Source organism: Haliotis cracherodii, unplaced genomic scaffold (genome assembly GCF_022045235.1).
Source record: "Haliotis cracherodii isolate W230 unplaced genomic scaffold, xgHalCrac1.p SCAF_5, whole genome shotgun sequence".
NCBI classification, from domain to species: Eukaryota; Metazoa; Mollusca; class Gastropoda; order Lepetellida; family Haliotidae; genus Haliotis; species Haliotis cracherodii.
Genome location: NW_027266308.1, coordinates 11,292,260 through 11,314,374, shown reverse-complemented (window position 1 = coordinate 11,314,374; position 22,115 = coordinate 11,292,260). Strand labels below are relative to the sequence as shown.

The window sequence follows — 22,115 nt, the reverse complement described above, 5'->3', positions numbered from 1 at the left end:
AAGTGCCAAAATTCGCAAAGATAGATAACGAAGCTACTCAGAAACCATCGGTTAGAACTCATAACAATTTACTATGATAAACTATGATAAGGATACAAAAAGTTGAGTTGGGCACAGGTTTACAGAGTTACGTCCCTTAGGTGTGGCAGGACCGCCTTCATGGTCTCGTGGATAGAGCGTCTGCCCGGGAAGCGGAAGGTCGGAGGTTTGATCCCCGGCCGCATCAATCCAAAGATGTTAAAGATGATATTTGTGAGTTGTATACAACCGATAGTGATCCATATACACCCGATAATGATGCATATACACCCGATGATGATTCATATACACCCGATGATGTTCCATATACACCCGATGATGATCCATATACACCCGATAATGATCCATATACACCCGATGATGATCCATATACACCCGATGATGATCCATATACACCCGATGATGATCCATATATACCCGATGATGATCCATATATACCCGATAGCACGATGGCGTATACACCATACAGATCATTTTTACAACTCAAACTGGCTACAAATCGATGGAAAATATTAGAAAAAATCACAAATTTCTTTATCTGCAATACTTAACTCCAAATAGCATGTACATTATTCTATCATATAATGGGTAGGGTTCTCGGCAGGATAAAGCCAACGGATAAAAACGATATCCGTTGGGGTCATATGCGGATAGAGATGCAAATATCAAAGGTCAAGTAGGACTACTTTCACTGTTTATAAACAAACATGGCGTCGCCCTCGTCATTCGGCGATCGAGTCAGAATTAACCATCGGGAATCTGGATAAACTACAGGGATAATTGCTATCATTATCTAAAGAACAGTATAATATACTGAAAATCAGTGTCTATCTGTGACGTAGCTAAGGCATTTTATACGTTTTTGCAACTTTGGTGATATAAATTTCGAAACAATTTTGCGAGGGAACGAGGCCTAGCCAAGCGGGATCAGTATCCATATCTGTGCTTGTAGACCTCTGCGGCTTGAAACCATCTCCACAAATCAATTGGATTTTGCCGAAATATGTTTGAATTGTCACCTTGTTTCGTTTCTAATCCAAGATATTTACCATCCCCAAACACACTCGCGTGATAACCTCTATTCATCCAAAGTTGACCATGATGAAGAGTCGCCGTCTGACGTCCTGCCTGTGTGTAAGTGACAGAGCGGGTTTGCACACCCCAGGAACATTGGCCACTCGGTCCATGTGTGAGTTCTGTCGCGTGATTACAATCAACATGTACCATTTCGTATTAGACCCGTGAAGATCCGGGATAGAATAGGCCTTCAGCGACCCATCCTTGCCGCAATAGGCGACTATGCTTGTGGTAAGAGGCGACTAACGGGATCGGGTGGTCGCGATCGCTGACTTGGTTGATGCATGTCATCTTATCCCAATTGCGTGGATCGATGCTCATGATGTCAATCACTGGATTGTCTGGTCTGGTCCAGATTATTTACAGACCGCCGTCATATAGCTGGAATGTTGCTGACTGAGGCGTTAAACAACAATCAAATAGATATTTCGACCGTTGTTCCCCATCAACAATAAACATGGCTGCTGTCTCCTTAAACTTCACCCCTGAGTTTTGTCTTCCGTCGTTCACCCTAAACCCTGCAGTACCAACCGAGTTCGAAACCCGCCATTGCGATGTGCTCATGCTTAGCTTTTTGATGCATTATACCAATGGCTTGTCATTTCAGAGTTGTACCGTTAATCTTAACATGTTATTTGTCACTGTCCAATGGTTTGGGTGTGAATGAAAAATACATCGTTCCTTTGATATCCATATCTTTGTAGGTTGGCACTTGTAAGTGCAGCACAAGATTCGCTTCAAACTCAAGCTCCACTGATCCGAGTACTGAAGCACGGCGATTGACATTGTAGTGAGTGAGTGAGTTGGGTTTAACACCGCATTTAACAGTATTCCAGTTATATCTCGGCGTGTCAGCTTAATGTGGGAGGAAAGTGATGCAGGTCTCAGACGTTTACCACTTCGGTGAAACCTACGAGCCCGGGTATGGTGCTGACAAACCTAGAAACATAATTGGGGCGAACCGGGATTCGAACCCACAATCATAGGTTTCTGGCGTGCCCAAGGGACGCAACTCTGCACAGCGAATTGCGGCGCCTTAGACGACTGGGCCACCCGTGCCTCATTGACATTGCAGAACGCCTATCATGTTATGCTGGAAAGGGCTGTTGGTGCTAGGGGCATTTATTATATACTTCGGTGTGAAAGGCTGAGTTTTCCGAAGCTGAGAAAAGTTATATTTTCGTTGCAGTGAACATAACAATTGATATTTCACTGCTGTCGAAATAACACTTTGACGGAACTATTGTCATACAAGAGTGACCTCTCCTTAAATTGTCTCCCTTTATCGTAAGTGTCTGGCTCGTTCACAAACTGTTAACTTCCTTTTTATGTTAGTTCCACATTGACAAGGCAAAATTATGACACATGGTCATTTATGGAGTTAATATCGCTTTATGGCCTTTGATATTCTGTTAAAAATGTTCCGTTATAAACTGTAAATTTCTCACTTACCTCGTCAATCGAGACCGTTCGTTTCGCAAAGCGCCATGTTTGTTACTTGACCAGAGTGATTTCTTTCGCTTCCAACAGCGGTCTCTAAGTTTTCAAGAATATTTTTTGTTAAAGTTGATTTTGTATATAATCATATCTATGTGTATGATACAGAATTTTCGCGACCGTTAATATATTTGGTTACTTTTGTTTATATGTTTTATGATTTGGCAAACACGAAACTACTTTTTTCAGTCGCAAATAGAAGGGGTCCCTGTGTGTTTTGTGGGGAGGGTTTCCGTTTGAAGGTTTTACATTTGTATGAAATAATTTAATTATCCGGTAGACAACAACGCAAAGGGTATATAATAAAATAGGATATTTCATGTGTCGCGACACATGAAATATCCTCTATATATCTAACAAGTTAACGCCACGACAGGTCTGCTGCAATTTCAACACATCAGAGTAACAGGTCATCGGGGCAACATGCTGTTTGGCGTCTGCTCGGGTCTAGAGAAATATGAGAATATATTGTTCACGTCCAAACTTTGACCCACCTCTCTCACGGCGTCTCTCATCATGTGCCTGGTTACCAGGTCTGGCATAGACTTCGCCAGGCGGTCCCATGGCTCAAAGTAGTGTGGTAAATATTCCTGAAGTACAATGAAACAATGTTTAGTGTGAAAGTGTAAAGCCATAATTAAACTGGACGCACATGTTTCAAGGGTAATCTTCGGGAATAACACATTCCGTGACATTCGTGACCAACTCGTGTTATTCCGGCACAGGCCGAATAGCGACTCGTGCCCCTCCCGTGGCCATTTTTGCGACCGGGTTCCGTCTTAGCGCAAACGGGCATACCTAAAACAATTGTCAATTCGTTGCGGAATGGTTCACTTACATTTTCCCATATATTATATATATTTCAGATGCAATTTAAAGCACATCGGGACGTGCGGAATTGTACAGTTTGATTGAACACATTTAACTGTGTAACGAGTCTTCTTGCAGGTTACGGAAAGAGGCGAGTGATGCCGAATGATTCCGTGAAACATTCGTCACCACTCGTCCATTTCCGTAACTCTGCAAGAAGACTCGTCCCCCTATCGATGAATGCTATGTGCGAAAATACAACAAACCAATCAGAATGCGCGTATGATTTCAAGTTCTTCGTCAAAGAATCCCACAGAAATATTTTTTGGATTTTACATATGTCTTGCATCTAAAAAAACCCCAAGACACAGTTAAATGTGTTCAATCATACTGACTGTATAATTCCGCACGTCCCGATGTGCCTAAAATTGCATTTGAAATATATGTAATATATGGGGAAATAAACTGACGTCCAAAAGAAACTTTACCAGAGTTTGAAATCACTCTTGCTCAAAAACAACAAAACATACATGCATGAAGTAAAGTGTATTGAGAAGATCAATATATCAACATAATCAACCCTGAAAATGACAAGCATACCGCGACTGAGAATGACGTCAGAGCCCCCCAAAGTTGGGTGTGGTACAAACTCGAGCTTTCAGAATCATGGACAATAGGCAGAGTACATAAACAATCGCTCACGTTCATAACAAGTCATTAGTAGCGCGTGTGACCACCAAGTGCCTCAATACACGCAAAAACTCTTCGACGCACAGAAAATGTCAGTCGTCTGATGAGGTCACGTGGGATTTGACGCCATTCTTCTTGGAGGGCCAAGATCAGTTCTTGCCGGTTGGCTGGAGAGTGTGGTCGTTGTCGAACGCGACGATCCATCAAGTCCCAGAGGTGTTCTATGGGTGGACATGTCGGGTGAGCTTGCAGGCCACGGCAGGGCGTTGACGTTGTTGTCTGCGAGGAAGTCAGTGACAATTCTGGCTGTATGGGCTCTGGCGTTGTCATGCTGATAAATGACACCACGTGGCTGCTGTTGGAGAAATGGTAGGATAACTGGACAAAGAATGTTATCCATGTAACGCTGAGCTGTCAAGTTTCCGTCAAAAATGACCAGCGGTGTCCGCTCCTGCCCACAGATCCCTCCCCACACCATGGCACTCCCTCCACCATATGGTACGACCTCCTGCACGCAACACGCCGCCGTTCGTTCACTCCTTCGGCGGTAAACTCGTTGTCTTCCATCAGCCGTAAACATACAGAATTGACTTTCGTCAGTGAAGATAACCCTCTGCCAGTCACGGCGTTGCCAACGTCGTACAGTCCGGGCCCATCTCAATCGCAGACGACGATGTTGCGCTGTCAATACCTGTCCTCTGTATGGTCTAAAAGCCCTGATTCCAGCCCTGAGTCTCCTGGCCACTGTCTGTCGACTAAACCTGTGACATGTGATTTGTCGCCGATGACGTCACTGCCAGGAAGCGATTTCGGAGGTGCAAGGTACACAAGTACCGGCCATCACGGGGCGTGGTCACCCTGGGTCTGCCTGTTCTTGGCCTGTCAGCGGTCCGCCCTGCCTGTCTGTGACGTTGCATCAAGTTGGTAACGGCAACGCGGGAGCAACCGAAGGTTCGTGCAATATGGGCGCGGGTGGCTCCCATCTGTATCATACCCAATGCTCGTTCACGTTGTTCGACTGTGAGTCGTGGCATTTCCTTTGTGTGTTTTTTTTTATCCCTGTGGATGTCTGACTTGCCGTTGCAATCGTTTTATACCCTTACCCGCACGTGCATTTGCAGTTGTCCGTGGTGCACGTGTTTTGCACTTTTTCGCGTGTTATCTCGCAAACATGTAACAGACGATTAACATTTTCTGCATACACTATTGTTGTTTTTAGGTTATGTGTTTTAGATAGACTTCATCGAAAAAAAAATACTTTGTCTGAAATTTATATTCAGTAGGTAAAGTTTCTTTTTGACGTTAGTTTATATGTGAACCATTACGCAACGAGTTGACAATTGTTTTAGGTATGCTCGTTTGCGCTTAGACGGAACCCGGTCGCAAAAATGGCCACGAGAGGGACACGAGTCGCTATTCGGCTTGTCCCGGAATAACACGAGTTGGTCGCGAATGAAAAGTAACAATGTGTGCATTTAACTTCTGCTTTTTTCGCGTTTCAACCAATACAGCACCACCATCTACTGTCACAATACAACTTTGTCAAGGAAAAACAAAACAGAAAAAGTTTGCACTCATTGCTTTGAATAGTTGTTTGTTTCATCATTGCAAGAACTTACAACGACGCTTCATTTGTTCCGAAAACACAAAACCATCATTCCGAACGCAACCGCAAAAGCTATTGATCGAGCAAGTGATATCTCTGTGTGTTTGTGGTACACAGTGGAACCTGTGTGTTTGGTACTGTATACACGATAGCATATGCACATATGTATTTCCTCGGGCTTGTCTGAACGAAACCCAGTCTTGTTTGACCAGTAATATTCCTTCAAACATATGGACATTGTCATGGCACGGTACACAATCAATCAGGCAATATTAGTCGACTACAGGATCTGAATGCAGAGGCGAGTCAACAGATTCAGGTCAACCGGGTTTACAATACGTGTCATTTCGATATGTCATGTGACGTCGATTTCCACGTTACCCTCTCATCGTCACGTGACCTTAGCTGTTGTAAATACAGCGACAATATCCTTTCCAAGTCTAGTAGAATTCTCTGCATAAAGCAGAATCGATTGTACCATTCCGACTATATCATGAGAATGTGTTTATGAATAACTATCAAACAGTAATGATACCAGGTGTTGGCAAAAAAATGAGCGTATCCTGCCCCACCGGTGGTATCCGTCACAAACACATGCAAAGGCAATCAATTGTTCGCCTGAAGAAACAAGGGAACATATGGTACAAGTTAAATTAGGGAATTGCATCGGATATATTTTCTGTCACTGATGCGTCAAATTTGGAAATGTCTTAATCAAACAACGTCTGAGCAAGAATCGTTTGAGGCTCTTTGAAATCTTGGAAGAGTGAGTGAGTTGGGTTTTACGCCGCTTTTAACAGTATTCCAGTTATATCGCGGCGTGTCAGCTTAATGTGGGAGGAAAGCCCGAAGTGGTGCAGGTCTCAGACGTTTACCACTTCGGTGAAACCCACGAGCACGGGTATGCAGACCAACCTAGAAACATAATCGGGACGAACCGGGATTCGAACCCACAATCATAGGTTTCCGAAGTGCCCAAGGTACGCAACCCTGCACAGCGAATCGTGGCGCCTTAGATATGCTCGATTGTATCTAAAAAATAGCGAAATGTAAACACTGAAGGGTGAAGCTGCAGGAATATTGCTCGACCTAAAGGGAAAGTTGACTATTGGAAAGTTGAAGTCATCCCTTTTGCCATACAATCTCTTGGAGAGTGTTTTGTCACTCTGAATCTATATACATAGATCTAAATATGAAACAGATGTAGCGTTCTGACTGGTCTCCTATATTTCTAGTTCAGGTGGGTAAATCAGTGGAAGGGAATTGGCTATTTAATTGTTACTGAACGATACCAGATCATCGATATACCGGAAGCTTAAGTTAAACTTCTTGGTCAAATTACCTTGTTTTGACTTTGCAAATCCGAACTGAAATTCCAATTCATACGCATAAAGAAACAGATCCGCAAGAAGGGGAGAACAATTGGTGCCCATGGGGATACCCACGTCTTGCCTAAATGTCTTACCCCCAGATTTTACGTAGATGTTATCAATGAGCAAGTCCAGCATCTCATATATTGTTTTATCAGTAAACTTCAGATAGCATTTGCTTTCATTCTTCACGGGGGCGGTCGGGTAGCCTAGTGGTTAAAGCGTTCGCTCGTCATGCCGAAGACCCGGGTTCGATTCCCGACATGGGTTCAATGTGTGAAGCCCATTACTGGTGTCCCCCGCCGTAATATTGCTGGAATATTGCTAAAAGCGGCGTAAAACCATACTCATTCACTCATTTTTCACAAATTGCCCAAGCCTCTGAATATAGCCTCTGAATATAGAATATAACTGTATCTGTGTTCACGTTTTGTAACAAAAGCTCCGTGGATCAATGAATGAAGTTTTTCCTTAAGTTTGTTATGTGGGATAGTTGTGTTCGAAGTTGAAAAATCAAATGTTTTGACAGAATGGAACTTGGTTCTTTTCTATGATTGCAAAAAGTCAATGAAATCTTTTTGGTTTTTGAGAATCAACATGGTATTAATTCCACTTGTCTCAAATACTTTCTGTGAACATAAAGAAAGTCCTTCCTTGATTGTATTAAGGATTGTGGTTAGTCTTTGAGACAGGGATTTAGTGGTACATTTGCTAAACCCAGCAATATATCTCTCGTTGTGCGGATCTTTATGGAGCTTTGGAATCCAGTACAAAAGAGGAATGGACATGTCTTCAGGTTTTAGAGTCGTCAAAAGCTGACAGTTCTGATTTATGGGTTTGGTAGATTAATTCCTCAGTTAACAGTCATTAGTCTTTAATGTAGCATTATTTGATATGTCATTTATACCAAGTTCTTTGCTAAAAACAATAATGTAGTGATGCTTACATATAATGGTAATGTTAGGCCTTGTCATTTGGAACAACTACAAACTTACACGTATGCTATGCTATGCTATGCTATGCTATGCTATGCTATGCTATGCTATGCTATGCTATGCTATGCTATGCTATGCTATGCTATGCTATGCTATGCTATGCTAAACACCATACTATACTAAACACCATAGTAACACGAAATATGGTTGCATTTGTGATAATAGAATCTGTTCCTAAAAAAACATATATCGCAAGACATATCTTACTCAGTCCAGACATCACATGCAAATCAATTGTTTCATAGCAGTTCACAATCCGTATTCCGTTAGCAAAAACAGGACAGTTTTAGAGTCTACTAACCGGAAGTGTTCGCTGACGCGGAAGTAAACAAGACCATGCTCGTGCGTTGACTCGCTGTTGTGACATGACAGCACCTAAACCCAGATCTAGTCTCATTTGTTTTGTCCAGAGGTCACTTTGAGTTTTGGATAGTAAGTATACATAACAAAACAATCATCTCATACGTACTGTCTGTACACCGATCGGCGCATCATATGAAAATAATGATGTTGGCAATTATTTGGCATTAGCTCTCCCTTCGGAGAGGAGAAATTTGTAGCCTGAATGACTGCATGGTGATAAGGTGTACAACAATTCGTGGACGATCTTATTTTAGGTTAACTCTCGAAACAATTGTTGCGTCAGAGTGACGATTTCATTCATGAAAGCAACGTAAAGTGTAATAAATCAGATGCTCTGTTAGAAGCAAACCTTTACAGTGATATTGTATGTTGGTATGTGTAACGCGGTTACCAGCAATATAATGTAATAAATGAGACAAAGAGGATTGTGGATGTAAATAGGGCGCGTTGTGGATGGGGCCGACGGGACAGTATCACTCTATACGTGAGCAGCATAGTTGTGGCCCTCCACCGTGGCATGGCAGACGGGTATAATAATGGGATCTTTGTACTCCCAATGTATCATTTCACCCTTAATTTGCAAGGGTTGAACATGCTTATTCAAATGCCAGAACTAGAATTTAAGATGGTATACAAGAATTTGATTTGTTCTTTCAGATCATTTCTCACCGACTTCTAACTCTTCCAATCACAGAATCCCATTCTGTAGGATTCTGAACCATGGCACAAGCCGCGAGGGGTGAACAGAAGAGTGGGTGGAAGAACAAGGCCACACCTGTAAGACACCTGTGCTGTTTACTGTCCCCAGTATTTTTCTCTTCCTTACACCAGATACCCGTGAAGATTCCGGGGTAGAATAGGTCTTCAGCAACCCATGCTTGCCGTAAAAGGCGACTATGCTTGTCGTAAAAGGCGACTAACGGGATCGGGTGGTCAGGCTCGCTGACTTGGTTGATGCATGTCATTGATCCCAATGGCGTGGATCGATGCTCATGATATCAATCACTGGATTGTCTGGTCCAGACTCGATTACTTACAGGCCGCCGTCATATAGCTGGAATATTGCTGAGTGCGGCGTTAAACAACAAACAAACCTTACACCAGAAACAGCCATAGAGGCGTTTATTTTATTCCCCCCCCCCCCCCCCCCCCCCCCCCAATTATTATTTTTTTTTTGGGGGGGGGAGGGGGAAAGGAAGAGAAGAAGTAGTTGAGAGTGGGGGTATTAATATGTAGGGGACACACACTCATGTATTAGTCTTCATGACTTTGATGTCTCTCTGTTCTGTCCAGGTCAATATTCAGCCCCCAGCCTGAAGCAATTGTCATTAAAAATTCCTAAATTGGAATTAAAGAATTGCCAAGTTATGTTATTTCACTGGCAACTATTTCGCAAGGGAAATAACTGACTATAAAAGTCCAATTTCCACTATTGCCAAACTAGGTTGGAATTAGGGAGTTATATATTTTGGCTGGACTAATGTGACTAAGCATACTCGTAGTCCAATCAAAATCGCGTTTTGAAATCAACATCCTGTTTGTAAACTGCTGTGCAGATTTCCGTTGATTGCCGAATTTGCAAAGCATATGTACCGTCAACTTAGCGTCAACTGATATTTTCCAAATCATTTCATGCTTCTAATCATGGTGCTCACATGATTTGATGCGCTTTGCAAAGTAAGACCTGTTTTGTTACAATTTAGATCTTGATTATCGATAAGATCGTCTTCACTGGGCGCCACTATTTTGTTTGTATCAAATTCAAGTGATATAAAGAGGTGGTATCTGATTAGTCAATAGGAGGGACATAGAAGGACATAACTCGTAATATCCAGTGGTGGCGCTACGGTCTAGCCCAGAAATTCCATCCTTGTTCAGCGAGGGTCGTAACTGGACAATTACCGTCAGTTAACTCCCTTGCCTCAGGAAGATGTCTGACAACAGGACCTCTAAACAAGAAGAGGCTTTAATGTTTAGTTTTACATTTTTGCAATAAATGAAATATTAAAATACCCCTGAATTAAAGTCAAAAAAGGAAATAATTTTTTTTCCCATTTTGTCTGTGACGTGGTAATGTTGTCTTGGAATGTAGCAGTGAGGACAATGCAAGCAAAGTTTTGTTTCTGACATTTGCAGCATGATTCCCATGAAGTCCAGCTGTCCAAGTGTCTGTCTTGGGTGTTGAGACATGGCGTGAACTCTGTTGGCCTCACATTCCTGCCAGGTGGGTGGACACTTAGAGTCATGCCAGCTTACGTCTTATTGATGTCACTCGTGAACAATGACCAACAAGGTGATGCAGCTATGAAAACAAAGTGTTGCAGCTATGATGCCCCAGTATCTGTGATACAGCAGTAACTATTATCCGCCTTTATCTGTAATAAAACAGTGACTATAATCTACCAGTAACTATAATCTAGCTGTAACTATAATCTACCAGTGACTATAATCCACCAGTAACTATAATCCACCAGTTACTATAATCTACCAGTAACTATACTCCACCAGTAACTATAATCTACCAGTGACTATAATCCATCAGTGACTATAATCTACCAGTGACTATGCTCCACCAGTAACTATACTCCACCAGTTACTATAATCCAGCAGTAACTATAATCTACCAGTAACTATAATCTACCAGTAGCTATACTCCACCAGTAACTATGCTCCACCAGTAACTATAATCTACCAGTGACTACAATCTACCAGTAACTATAATCCACCAGTAACTATAATCTACCAGTAACTATACTCCACCAGTGACAATAATCTACCAGTGACTATAATCCACCAGTTACTATAAACCATAAGTAACTATAGTCCACCAGTAACTATAATCTCCCAGTAACTATATTCCACCAGTGACTATAATCTACCAGTTACTATAATCCACCAGTGACTATAATCAACCAGTTACTATAATCCATCAGTTACTATACTCCTCCAGTTACTATTACTATAACTATAATAAAAAATATCACACTATATTATGTTATTCTCAGATTTTTCAAATGTTTAGCATTAGACCAAAAATTAAGATAAATTAATTACTGCGGCTCCAGCCCAGCACCCCTCACTTCCAAGTCCCCCTCACACGATCTGGTTGTCCCCCAAGTAGCGACATGGGAGGAATATAATGCTGCATGTGTTTCCTTCCTTTGCGTCTTGATGGAATACTCCACACTCCTTGTTTAACATTTATGTTTCATTTGAATCATGATGAAGCCCATCCATCAGCATTTAATTGTCAACTATGTTCAAAGATGCCTCAAACGGGTTGTTTAACAAGCATTAAAAAAATATTTAATTGTCCCACTTATGAAAATTTTGGAACATGTAATGATTCATGGATCATGGCTTTGATGCTCTGCCTGCAGGTGGCTTTCTGTATGTATCGGACGTGCTCAAACTTCCCAGGTTTTCCAAGTTCACGCTGGAGGAGGTGCGGAGTGTGGTTGCTAACAACGACAAACAGAGATTTGCTCTAGAAACTGACCCAGATAACGGACAGTTAAAGATACGTGCCAATCAGGGACATTCCGTTCAAGTGAGTAGATATAATTTACAATTTATGACCATATATGGGCACCATAAACTAATTTGCATCCTCGTTTATCCAGTGTATAATATCCCTATTCCGTTATGGTAAACGCCCTGGAAATATTCCCTGCAATAGCATCATTATGAAGCCCTTGTATGATGTAAAACACATCCAGTCATGCTATGAGCGAGCGAGAGCACTTCTGTGTTACGTTTGGAGAGAAAAGACAGAGGCATCTTCCTGAGTTGAGAGTGTCCTATTAGCCTATATCAAAGCCTAGTTTCTACCCTTGCCACCCCGCGTAGATTACGAGTCTGCCCCTTGTAATGAAAATCGTTGGGAGGGGGGGGGCAAAAAGATTAAAAGATATATTCATGTCAACAAAGACAGTCAGTGGTAAATCACGGGGGGGGGGGTAAAAAGATTAAAAGATATGTTCATGTCAACAAAGACAGTCAGTGGTAAATCATGGGGGGGGTAAAAAGATTAAAAGATATATTCATGTCAACAAAGACAGTCAGCGGTAAATCACTTTCATACAAAGGTGTACCAGTCGGGGATGTTAATTTGGTGAAATGTTTGGACTATTGATATGTGCGATTGTCCAGTCATATTTAGCACAGGAAAGTGGGCTTGAAGTGGCTAGGGTGGAAACAAGATTTTGATAGAAAGGCTAGTGGACGCTCTTGCCTCGGGAAGATAAGATAAAGGTGGCGACATCAGTTCCGAAACAAAGCCATGACGGTGAATCATGGTTCAAGGCTATTGATCATGATAGAATGGAGATATAATACAGTGTATTAGCAAGGAGAGAATTGTCTTTTTTGACCGAAACACCCTTAAGTAGAAGTTAGTTGGATCATTAAGTATGTTAAATATTATTACTGAATGCAATAGGTACAGAAGTATTAGCTTTCCAAGCTACCTTCTATTTAATGTAATTCAAATTTATTTGGAAATTTCAATAATGATAACCGTCATCATCTAAAAAAAAATCAGTTAAAATTGTCAGGAAACAATATTTTCTATGAAGTGTCAGGGGGATATTGGAATGGGTGCTGTCCACCCATCCTTCCATCCGTCCGTCCGTCATACTTCATTTCCGGAGCAGAAGGCAAAAACCATGAGAGATATCTAAACTAAACTTGGCACATAGATAGGTCTAGTAGTGAACTGGTGCCTTTTGATAGTTTGGGTTTAAAAAAAAAAAATGAAAATGGATTGCAACTGCCTTGCACACAACCGGACATGTCATATTGGCAGGGGATATGAGTATTTCATGCTTGTTTTGTATCATATTTTGTTGGTATTCTTGATGATTGGCAACATGCATTGTTACCTGTAGGTTGATGATCTTCAGCTGACTCCACTCACAGACAGCAGTGAGTACCCGCTGATCATCCACGGGACCTACCTACAGGCCTGGAGGAGCATTAAGTCCCAGGTAACTCGTTATGTTTCGGGTAACGTCAAGATAACTTATCAAAAGTTATGGGTTAGTCCTTGGTAACTCATGAAGTCTCAGGGAGATGAGTGAGTGAGTGAGTTGGGTTTAACACCACTTTTTTTGTACAGTAATCCAGTTAAATCAATGCATGTCATCTTAATGTGTGAGAAAAGCCCTAAGTGATGCAGGTCTAAGACGTTTGTCAGTTTGGTGAAACCCACGAGCACGGGTATGGTGCTGACAGACCTAGAAATATATATATATGGGATTTGGACTCACAATCATAGGATTCTGGCATGCTCAAGGGAAACAACTCTGCACGGTGAATTGTGGCTCTTAAGATGACTATGGTCACTTGTAGTCACTCACTCAGTCTCACGGTACTCATTAAGTTTCAGGTGAGTCCTAGGTTACTCATTAGGTTTCAGGTGAGTCCTAGGTTACTCATTAGGTTTCAGGTGAGTCCTAGGTAACTCATTAGGTTTCAGGTGTGGCCTAAGTAACTCAACAGGTTTCAGGCGAGTCCCAGGTTACTCATGAGGTTTCAGGTGAGTCTTAGGGAACTCTTTAGGTTTCAGGTGAGTCCCAGGTAACTCATGAGGTTTCAGGTAAGTCCCAGGTAACTCATGAGGTTTCAGGTGAGTCCTAATAAGTCATGAACATAATATTTAGTCTTGTGAGTTCAGGATGAGTTCTATGTAATTCATTAAGTCTCTATTCCTACCTGTCTTTATTTCAAGGGATTAAGAAAGATGAAGAGGAATCATATTCACTTTGCTGTTGGGGAGCCAGGGGAAGATGGAGTCATGAGTGGTGAGTTGTCTGCACACTGCAGTACAAAGTTAGAAATTGAGTAATTCTGAATGTGAATTATCCCAGTGTGTTCACTGAGGATGGAGGTGTCACAATCAGCCATTGCTTCGGAGTGCCATGTAGGGGTTTCCAGCACCTCATGCTTGTGTTAAGGGGGATTTCCAACTAAAACCAAATCAGTAAATGACCACACAAGACCAATAAATCATCCATTAAATATATTCAAACAAATTCTTTAGGTTTGCAATCCAAGCAGAAAATGTCCTAGGTCATTTAAGCATGATTAGTGGCAGCACCATTAAGTAGCTGGCCCTAGAATGAATGTAACGGCACTCGAGAATTTCAGAATTTTGTCACAGTCCAGCGCTTTGAAACAAGCCTGTCTCCATTCTTGAATACAGAGGAGTTATGGAACCTCCAGGAACTGGGTATCCAATCCACTCTAGGCTAGTAGACAAAAAGTCAGGTTGAAAAAGGCCTCAAATCACCCTTGTGTCGCTCGTATGAGGTACACCCAGCCTTCTAGAACTGTCCCAGCCAAAACTTCTCAAATGATCAAGTCTGTCATGTTTGTAAACAACAAGGAGCAGATAACTCCAAATTCCCCTGGTTGTGAAGGGGACATTTTAATCAGTTATTTGCTGCCAGTAACAATCACTGCAGATATATTAACATTTTCTATTCCCACATTACATTTGTCATCAGTCACCTGAACCATACATATTGGACCCTGAAGCCTTGTATCTGGACTGCTACTGTATGTACTAGGTCAGAACTGGATGATCTCTAAACCTCGTCTGTTGCAGGCATGCGGACATCCTGCGATGTGATGATCTATGTTGATGTAGCGAAGGCTCTGGCAGGTGGGTAGATACAGGTGATGATCTGTGTTGATGTAGCCAAGGCTCTGGCAGGTGGGTAGATACAGGTGATGATCTGTGTTGATGTAGTGAGGGCTCTGGCAGGTGGGTAGATACATGTGATGAACTGTGTTGATGTAGCGAGGGCTCTGGCAGGTGGGTAGATACAGGTGATGATCTGTGTTGATGTAGCCAAGGCTCTGGCAGGTGTGTAGATACAGGTGATGATCTGTGTTGATGTAGCGAGGTCTCTGGCAGGTGGGTAGATATAGGTGATGATCTTTGTTGATGAAGTGAGGTCTCTGGCAGGGAGGTAGATATAGGTGATGATCTGTGTTGATGTAGTGAGGGCTCTGGCAGGTAGGTAGATACAGATGATGATCTGTGTTGATGTAGCGAGGGCTCTGGCAGGTGGGTAGATACAGGTGATGATCTGTGTTGATGTAGCGAAGGCTCTGGCAGATGGGTAGATACAGGTGATGATCTGTGTTGATGTAGCGAGGGCTCTGGCAGGTGGGTAGATACAGGTGATGATCTGTGTTGATGTAGAGAGGGCTCTGGCAGGTAGGTAGATACAGGTAATGATCTGTGTTGATGTAGTGAGGGCTCTGGCAGGTGAGTAGATACAGGTGATGATCTGTGTTGATGTAGAGAGGGCCCGGGCAGGTGGGTAGATACAGGTAATGATCTGTGTTGATGTAGCGAAGGCTCTGGCAGATGGGTAGATACAGGTGATGATCTGTGTTGATGTAGTGAGGGCTCTGGCAGGGAGGTAGATACAGGTGATGATCTGTGTTGATGTAGTGAGGGCTCTGGCAGGTAGGTAGATACAGGTGAGTATCTGTGTTGATGTAGCAAGGTCTCTGGCAGGTGGGTAGATATAGGTGATGATCTGTGTTGATGTAGTGAGGTCTCTGGCAGGTGGGTAGTTACAAATGATGATCTGTGTTGATGTGGCAAGTGCTCTGGCAGGTGGGTAGATATAGGATGATCTATGTTGATGTAGCGAAAGCTCTGGCAGGTGGGTAGATACAGGTGATGATCTGTGTTGATGTAGTGGGGGCTCTGGCAGGTGGGTAGATACAGGTGATGATCTGTGTTGATGTAGAGAGGGCTCTGGCAGGTGGGTAGATACAGGTGATGATCTGTGTTGATGTAGAGAGGGCTCTGGCAGGTGGGTAGATACAGGTGATGATCTGTGTTGATGTAGAGAGGGCTCTGGCAGGTGGGTAGATACAGGTGATGATCTGTGTTGATGTAGAGAGGGCTCTGGCAGGTGGGTAGATACAGGTGATGTACTGTGTTGATGTAGTGAGGGCTCTGGCAGGTGGGTAGTTACAAATGATGATCTGTGTTGATGTGGCAAGTGCTCTGGCAGGTGGGTAGATACTGGATGATCTATGTTGATGTAGCGAAAGCTCTGGCAGGTTGGTAGATACAGGTGATGATCTGTGTTGATGTAGCGAAGGCTCTGGCAGGTGGGTAGATACAGGTGATGATCTGTGTTGATGTAGCGAGGGCTCTGGCAGGTGGGTAGATACAGGTGATGATCTGTGTTGATGTAGCGAGGGCTCTGGCAGGTAGGTAGATACAGGTGATGATCTGTGTTGATGTAGTGAGGGCTCTGGCAGGTGGGTAGATACAGGTGATGATCTGTGTTGATGTAGTGAGGGCTCTGGCAGGTGGGTAGATACAGGTGATGATCTGTGTTGATGTAGCGAGGGCTCTGGCAGGTAGGTAGATACAGGTGATGATCTGTGTTGATGTAGTGAGGGCTCTGGCAGGTGGGTAGATACAGGTGATGATCTGTGTTGATGTAGAGAGGGCTCTGGCAGGTGGGTAGATACAGGTGATGATCTGTGTTGATGTAGAGAGGGCTCTGGCAGGTGGGTAGATACAGGTGATGTACTGTGTTGATGTAGTGAGGGCTCTGGCAGGTGAGTAGATACAGGTGATGATCTGTGTTGATGTAGCGAGGGCTCTGGCAGGTGGGTAGATACAGGTGATGATCTGTGTTGATGTTGCGAGGTCTCTGGCAGGGAGGTAGATACAGGTGATGATCTATGTTGATGTAGTGTGGGCTCTGGCAGGTGGTTAGATACAGGTGATGATCTGTGTTGATGTAGTGAGGTCTCTGGCAGGTGAGTAGATACAGGTGATGATCTATGTTGATATAGTGAGTGCTCTGGCAGGTGGGTAGATACAGGTGATAATCTGTGTTGATGTAAGCAAGGGCTCTGGCAGGTGGGTAGATACAGGTGATGATCTGTGTTGATGTAGAGAGGGCTCTGGCAGGTGGTTAGATACAGGTGATGATCTGTGTTGATGTAGCGAGGTCTCTGGCAGGTGGGTAGATGTAGGTGATGATCTGTGTTGATGTAGCGAGGGCTCTGGCAGGTGGGTAGATACAGGTGATGATCTGTGTTGATGTAGAGAGGGCTCTGGCAGGTTGGTAGATACAGGTGATGATCTGTGTTGATATAGCAAGGGCTCTGGCAGGTGGGTAGATACAGGTGATGATCTGTGTTGACATTTGTGTTTATTGTTTCTGGGTATAATTTTTTATTTTGACATTTAATTTTTGAAACTGTCACTGTTCTACTTTCACATATTTCTACATCTATATATCAGTGAAAACAATATACTATCAGAGACAGCAGTGTTTTATGTCTTTCACAGCCGGTGTCAAGTTTTTCAAGTCTGCAAACAATGTGATATTGAGTCCAGGCACAGATGATGGAGTTATCCCCCCTTGTTTCTTCAGCCGCGTCATAGACAGAAGTACAGGTTTGTTTGTCTGTTTGTTTGTTTGTTTGTTTGTTTGTTTGTTTGTTGTTAAACGCCACACTCAGCAATGTTCCAGCTATATGATGGCTGTTTGTAAATAAGTGAGTCTGCACCAGACAATCCAGTGATTGACATAATGAGCATCGATCTATGCAATTGGGATACGATGACATGCATCAACCAAGTCAGCGAGTCTCACCACCTGATATTGTTAGTCGACTCTTACGAAAATCATAGTCGCCTTTTACGGCAAGCATGGGTTGCTGAAGACTTATTGTACCCCGGATCTCCACGGGTCAGAAGTTCATGTATTGTCACACACAGAAGAACCATCTTCCTTAGGCAAGGGCATTAACTGACTATAAAAGTCCAGTTTTTACCCTTGCAAAACCTGGCTGGACTAACGAGTCTATGCATAGTCCAATCAAAATTGTGTAACGAACTAGATATCCGGTTCGTAAACAATATTGATTCCATCATGCAGATTTCGGTCGACTGGAGGATTTACAAAGCCTGTGTACCATCTACTGGGTGTTGACAGATATTTTGCAAATCTTTTCAAACTTTTTATCAAAGAGCTCAAGTAATTTGATGCACTTCGCAGAGTAAGACCCATTTTAAATATGAGAGATGGAATCTGATTGGTCAGTAGGAGGGACATAGAAGGGGCATAAGTCATAATAGCCACTGGTGGCGCTTCGATCGAGTCTGGAAATTCCAACCTAGTTCAACAAAGGTGGAAACTGGACTTATATAGTCAGTTACTGCCCTTGCCTCGGGAAGATGAGAATTATAGGTATTGTCACTCACAAAGACATTCTCACAAAGACATTCTGTATTTGGTTGATCTAACTCGTCTGAATCTAAGACAAAACCCAATACTAATTTCTTACCACATTTGTTTCAGGAGCTGAGTTGCCTCTTGGAGACGATGCTGACCCAGGTGCACACAGTGGCAAGGTTGGCGCTGTCACTGCAGATGATGTTGCTGATGAAATGGAGATGTCTCGCAAACAGAGGAGGAAGAAAAAGAAGCACAAGAAGAGTGAAACAGACTGAAATAAACAACTACATCCCACCTAGTTACTACCAGTTTATATGACTGCAGTGTTCCTGTTTACCGGTAATTACCAGTTTTTTACCGGTAGAATTAGGCTTGGACCGGTAATTCAGGTGACTGCCAGTCCCTCTGGACCGGCAAATGAAGTCATATAAATCTTTGTTGTTGAACAAAACATTGGCGATATTCATATAAGTAAATTTTTTCGAACAAAGTCAGCTTGTCTGTTACCATCAGGGTTTCCCCTTGGCTATTTTCATTGCAAGGAAATAACATTTTCCTTTGCTTCGAGGTTAAATATCCATTTGTAGTAACTTTGTCATGAAATATTTTTAAAAAAGGAGAAAATTGTGACTGAAGTTAGTGTGAATGATGTATAGATCTAAATAAGTTACTTCAGAGAGGAAGTCTTTGCACTGAACATGATGTTGAAAGAATTAAAACCAGGTAATTTTCATACATTTTTTTATTTGTTGAAAATTGGGACTGGCAAAAATTATGGGGGAGACTGGTAATTATTAGAGCTGCCAGTCCACTAGAACTGTCAGTTTCAAAAGCCAACAGGAACACTGTGACTACACGGTGCCTACGATAATGTTTTCTCAGGAATCTAATAAAATGGAAACTTTAAACCATGAATATTTTTATGGTCACATGTTATTGTTTTCATCCATCAGAAAATTGTTTTATGTAAATACAAAGACATGAGTTATTCAACCAGCGAAGCTACAGTTTGAATATGCAATAAATCTTGTTATCTCATGGTATTATATTAGTTCTGATTTTGATGTATTTCTGTCTTATTTTTAGATCATTTGTTATGCTGCCATAGTTATAGCATTACATGGATTGTTATTTTTGCTCACGCAACAATATATTTTCTTTAATAAAATCCATTTAATTCATCTTGTGTTGGAATTTAAAACCAACCAATGTTGAGTTGACATTGAGGTCTTCATGTTGATCTACAGCCCACATTACATCCTGTCCATGTAACTGATGTTACATGACCGCCTCCGTGGTCTAGTGGTAGAGCGTTCGCCCAGAGAGAGGAAGGTCCGCAGTTCGATCCCCGGCTGCGTCATGCTAAAAAGATGTTAAAAGATAGTGCTTGTTAGCCTGTGTGCCGCTCGGCATTAAGGGGCTAAAACAAGGACTGGCCGGCTCAGAGTCGGTATACTGTGTCTGGAAGGGTATTAATGTAGAAACTGCGGCATGGTATCTCAGTAGGCTAGCACTATAAATTTGGCATCAGTCGGGACTAGTACAAGCAGACATACACACACATGTTATATTAGGTAGCTATGCATAAGTCACAATTCCAAAGAACAATGATGTGTGGTTTATGTCATGATAAGACATTGTTCTAGTAACTTGATGACATCGAATATTGTAAGACATTATTTTGAGAGGGGAGTGTCTTGTGAGTTCTTCCCCATAGATGTAACTGGGGTACCCAGTTTAATGTGATGGTCAAATGATCATATCCAAAAGCGTGAGAGGTATCACAATCGCCATTTGGGGAAAAGGTACAGGTAATCAACGTGAGGATTGTGAGAATAAGCGGGAAGTACCCGCCTGTGCATAAAATGGCCTGGTCCTAAATTCCATTCTGTGGAGGGTATCATCATTATTAAAATACGGGTAATATTTTTGAAGCTTATACATTTTATCATCATCCTTAAAAAGGCTGTGCATAGTGTTGATATCTCATTTAAGAAATAAATCAATTGTGGTTGTTGTTTATTGAACAGTAAAACACTGCAGGGAGAGCTAACACCTTGGGGCTGTTTTGTTGTATGATAAACAGCCCCGACCTGTTTATTTCGTAAGCATATTGCAATATGAACCCCTGCCACGAAGTGGGGTGGGGCAATATAGGAACAGTTTGTCCAACCGTCAGTCCATCCACTTCTCAAAGGGGACAAGTTTTCTCCAAAACTATTTAAGTTAGCAAAATATGTAATTTTTATGCGCTCATATTAATGGTCATCTTAAATGAGTTAAAACATTGGTATCTTAAATTAATTTTTATAGAGTTATGTCCCTTCATCTGTGCTTTTCAACTTTGTGCATACTGCGTGAAATGGGGACACATTTTCTCAGAAACCACTGAATTTACATGGATGAAACATTGGATGCTTATCTAAGTGATACTTGTCCAGACTGAGTTTGAAAATTGGTGCTATAAATTATTTTGTAAGGAGTTATGGCCCTTGCTCCATGCTTTTCAACTTAGTTCATGATGTCTGCAATAAGGTCAAATTTTCTCAGAGACTACTAATGTTACATAAATGAATCTTTGCATAATATCTGTGAGATACTTGTCAAGACTTAGAAAATTGGTCCTGAAATATTATTTTTTCGACAGTTACTTCCCTTGCTACATGTTTATAGCTCCTTGAGCAATGTTATTTTACAAAGTACATAGTGCCTGCAAGATGCAATAAATATTTTTTTCAGACAAGCGGCCTTTTGGTGTGTATTAATTTCACATTTAATTATTTTTTTAATGATGACATGAAGCGACCATTGTACCTTTCTCTTAAGTCTTTTTGGACTCTTTATTTTATAGCTGATATTCATTACTATATGAACAAACAAAATTCTAATGTGCCCCATTATGGGGGATGATTATGATGTTTTCTTGTTGTTTAGTCTTATGTAAGATTTCATGATTTGTTCTCACAATAATAGGAGGCAATAGGTTTGTCAGCACCATTCCCGTGTTCCTGGGTTTCACCGAAGTGGTAAACGTCCGAGACCTGCATCACTTCGGGCTTTCCTCCCACATTAAGCTGACACACTGTGATATAACTGGAATACTGTTAAAAGCGGCGTTGAACCCAACTCACTCACTCACTCTCATAATAATGTTAGCACAAGTTCATTTTCAAGCGTCTTCCTAACACAAGGGAGTTAACTGACTATAAAAGTCCAGTTTCGACCCTCGACGAACTTGTTGGACAAACTGGTCTATGCTCAGTCCAATCAAAATCGAACTAGACATCCGGTTCGTAAACACACACTGATTTCAACATGCAGATTTCGGTCGGCTGCAGGATTTACAAAGCATGTACAATGTCAACTGGGTATCAACAGTTATTTTGCAAATCTGTTCATGATCTTAATCAAGGTGCTCAAGTGATTTGATGCT

At 42.0% G+C, this 22,115-nt stretch overlaps 1 protein-coding gene across 1 annotated transcript; it reads left to right on the top strand.

Annotated features, from left to right (window-relative positions):
* The first annotated feature begins 8,408 nt into the window (after window positions 1-8,408).
* LOC139443498 (tRNA 2'-phosphotransferase 1-like) lies at window positions 8,409-19,282 on the top strand. Its single transcript, XM_071224484.1, has 9 exons — window positions 8,409-8,516; window positions 9,105-9,224; window positions 10,584-10,671; window positions 11,828-11,997; window positions 13,337-13,435; window positions 14,179-14,251; window positions 15,058-15,114; window positions 17,791-17,898; window positions 18,806-19,282. The coding sequence occupies exons 2-9, from the start codon at window positions 9,168-9,170 to the stop codon at window positions 18,955-18,957; spliced, it is 804 nt and encodes a 267-aa protein (XP_071080585.1). The 5' UTR covers window positions 8,409-8,516; window positions 9,105-9,167; the 3' UTR covers window positions 18,958-19,282.
* The last annotated feature ends 2,833 nt before the right edge of the window (window positions 19,283-22,115 follow it).

Excerpts from the sequence above, each read along its gene's own strand:
- LOC139443498 (XM_071224484.1), top strand. The coding sequence starts at position 9,168 with ATGGCACAAGCCGCGAGGGGTGAACAGAAGAGTGGGTGGAAGAACAAG. Across the intron at positions 13,436-14,178 it reads GGAGGAGCATTAAGTCCCAG|GGATTAAGAAAGATGAAGAG; the intron begins GTAACTCGTTAT and ends CTTTATTTCAAG. Across the intron at positions 17,899-18,805 it reads CGTCATAGACAGAAGTACAG|GAGCTGAGTTGCCTCTTGGA; the intron begins GTTTGTTTGTCT and ends CATTTGTTTCAG.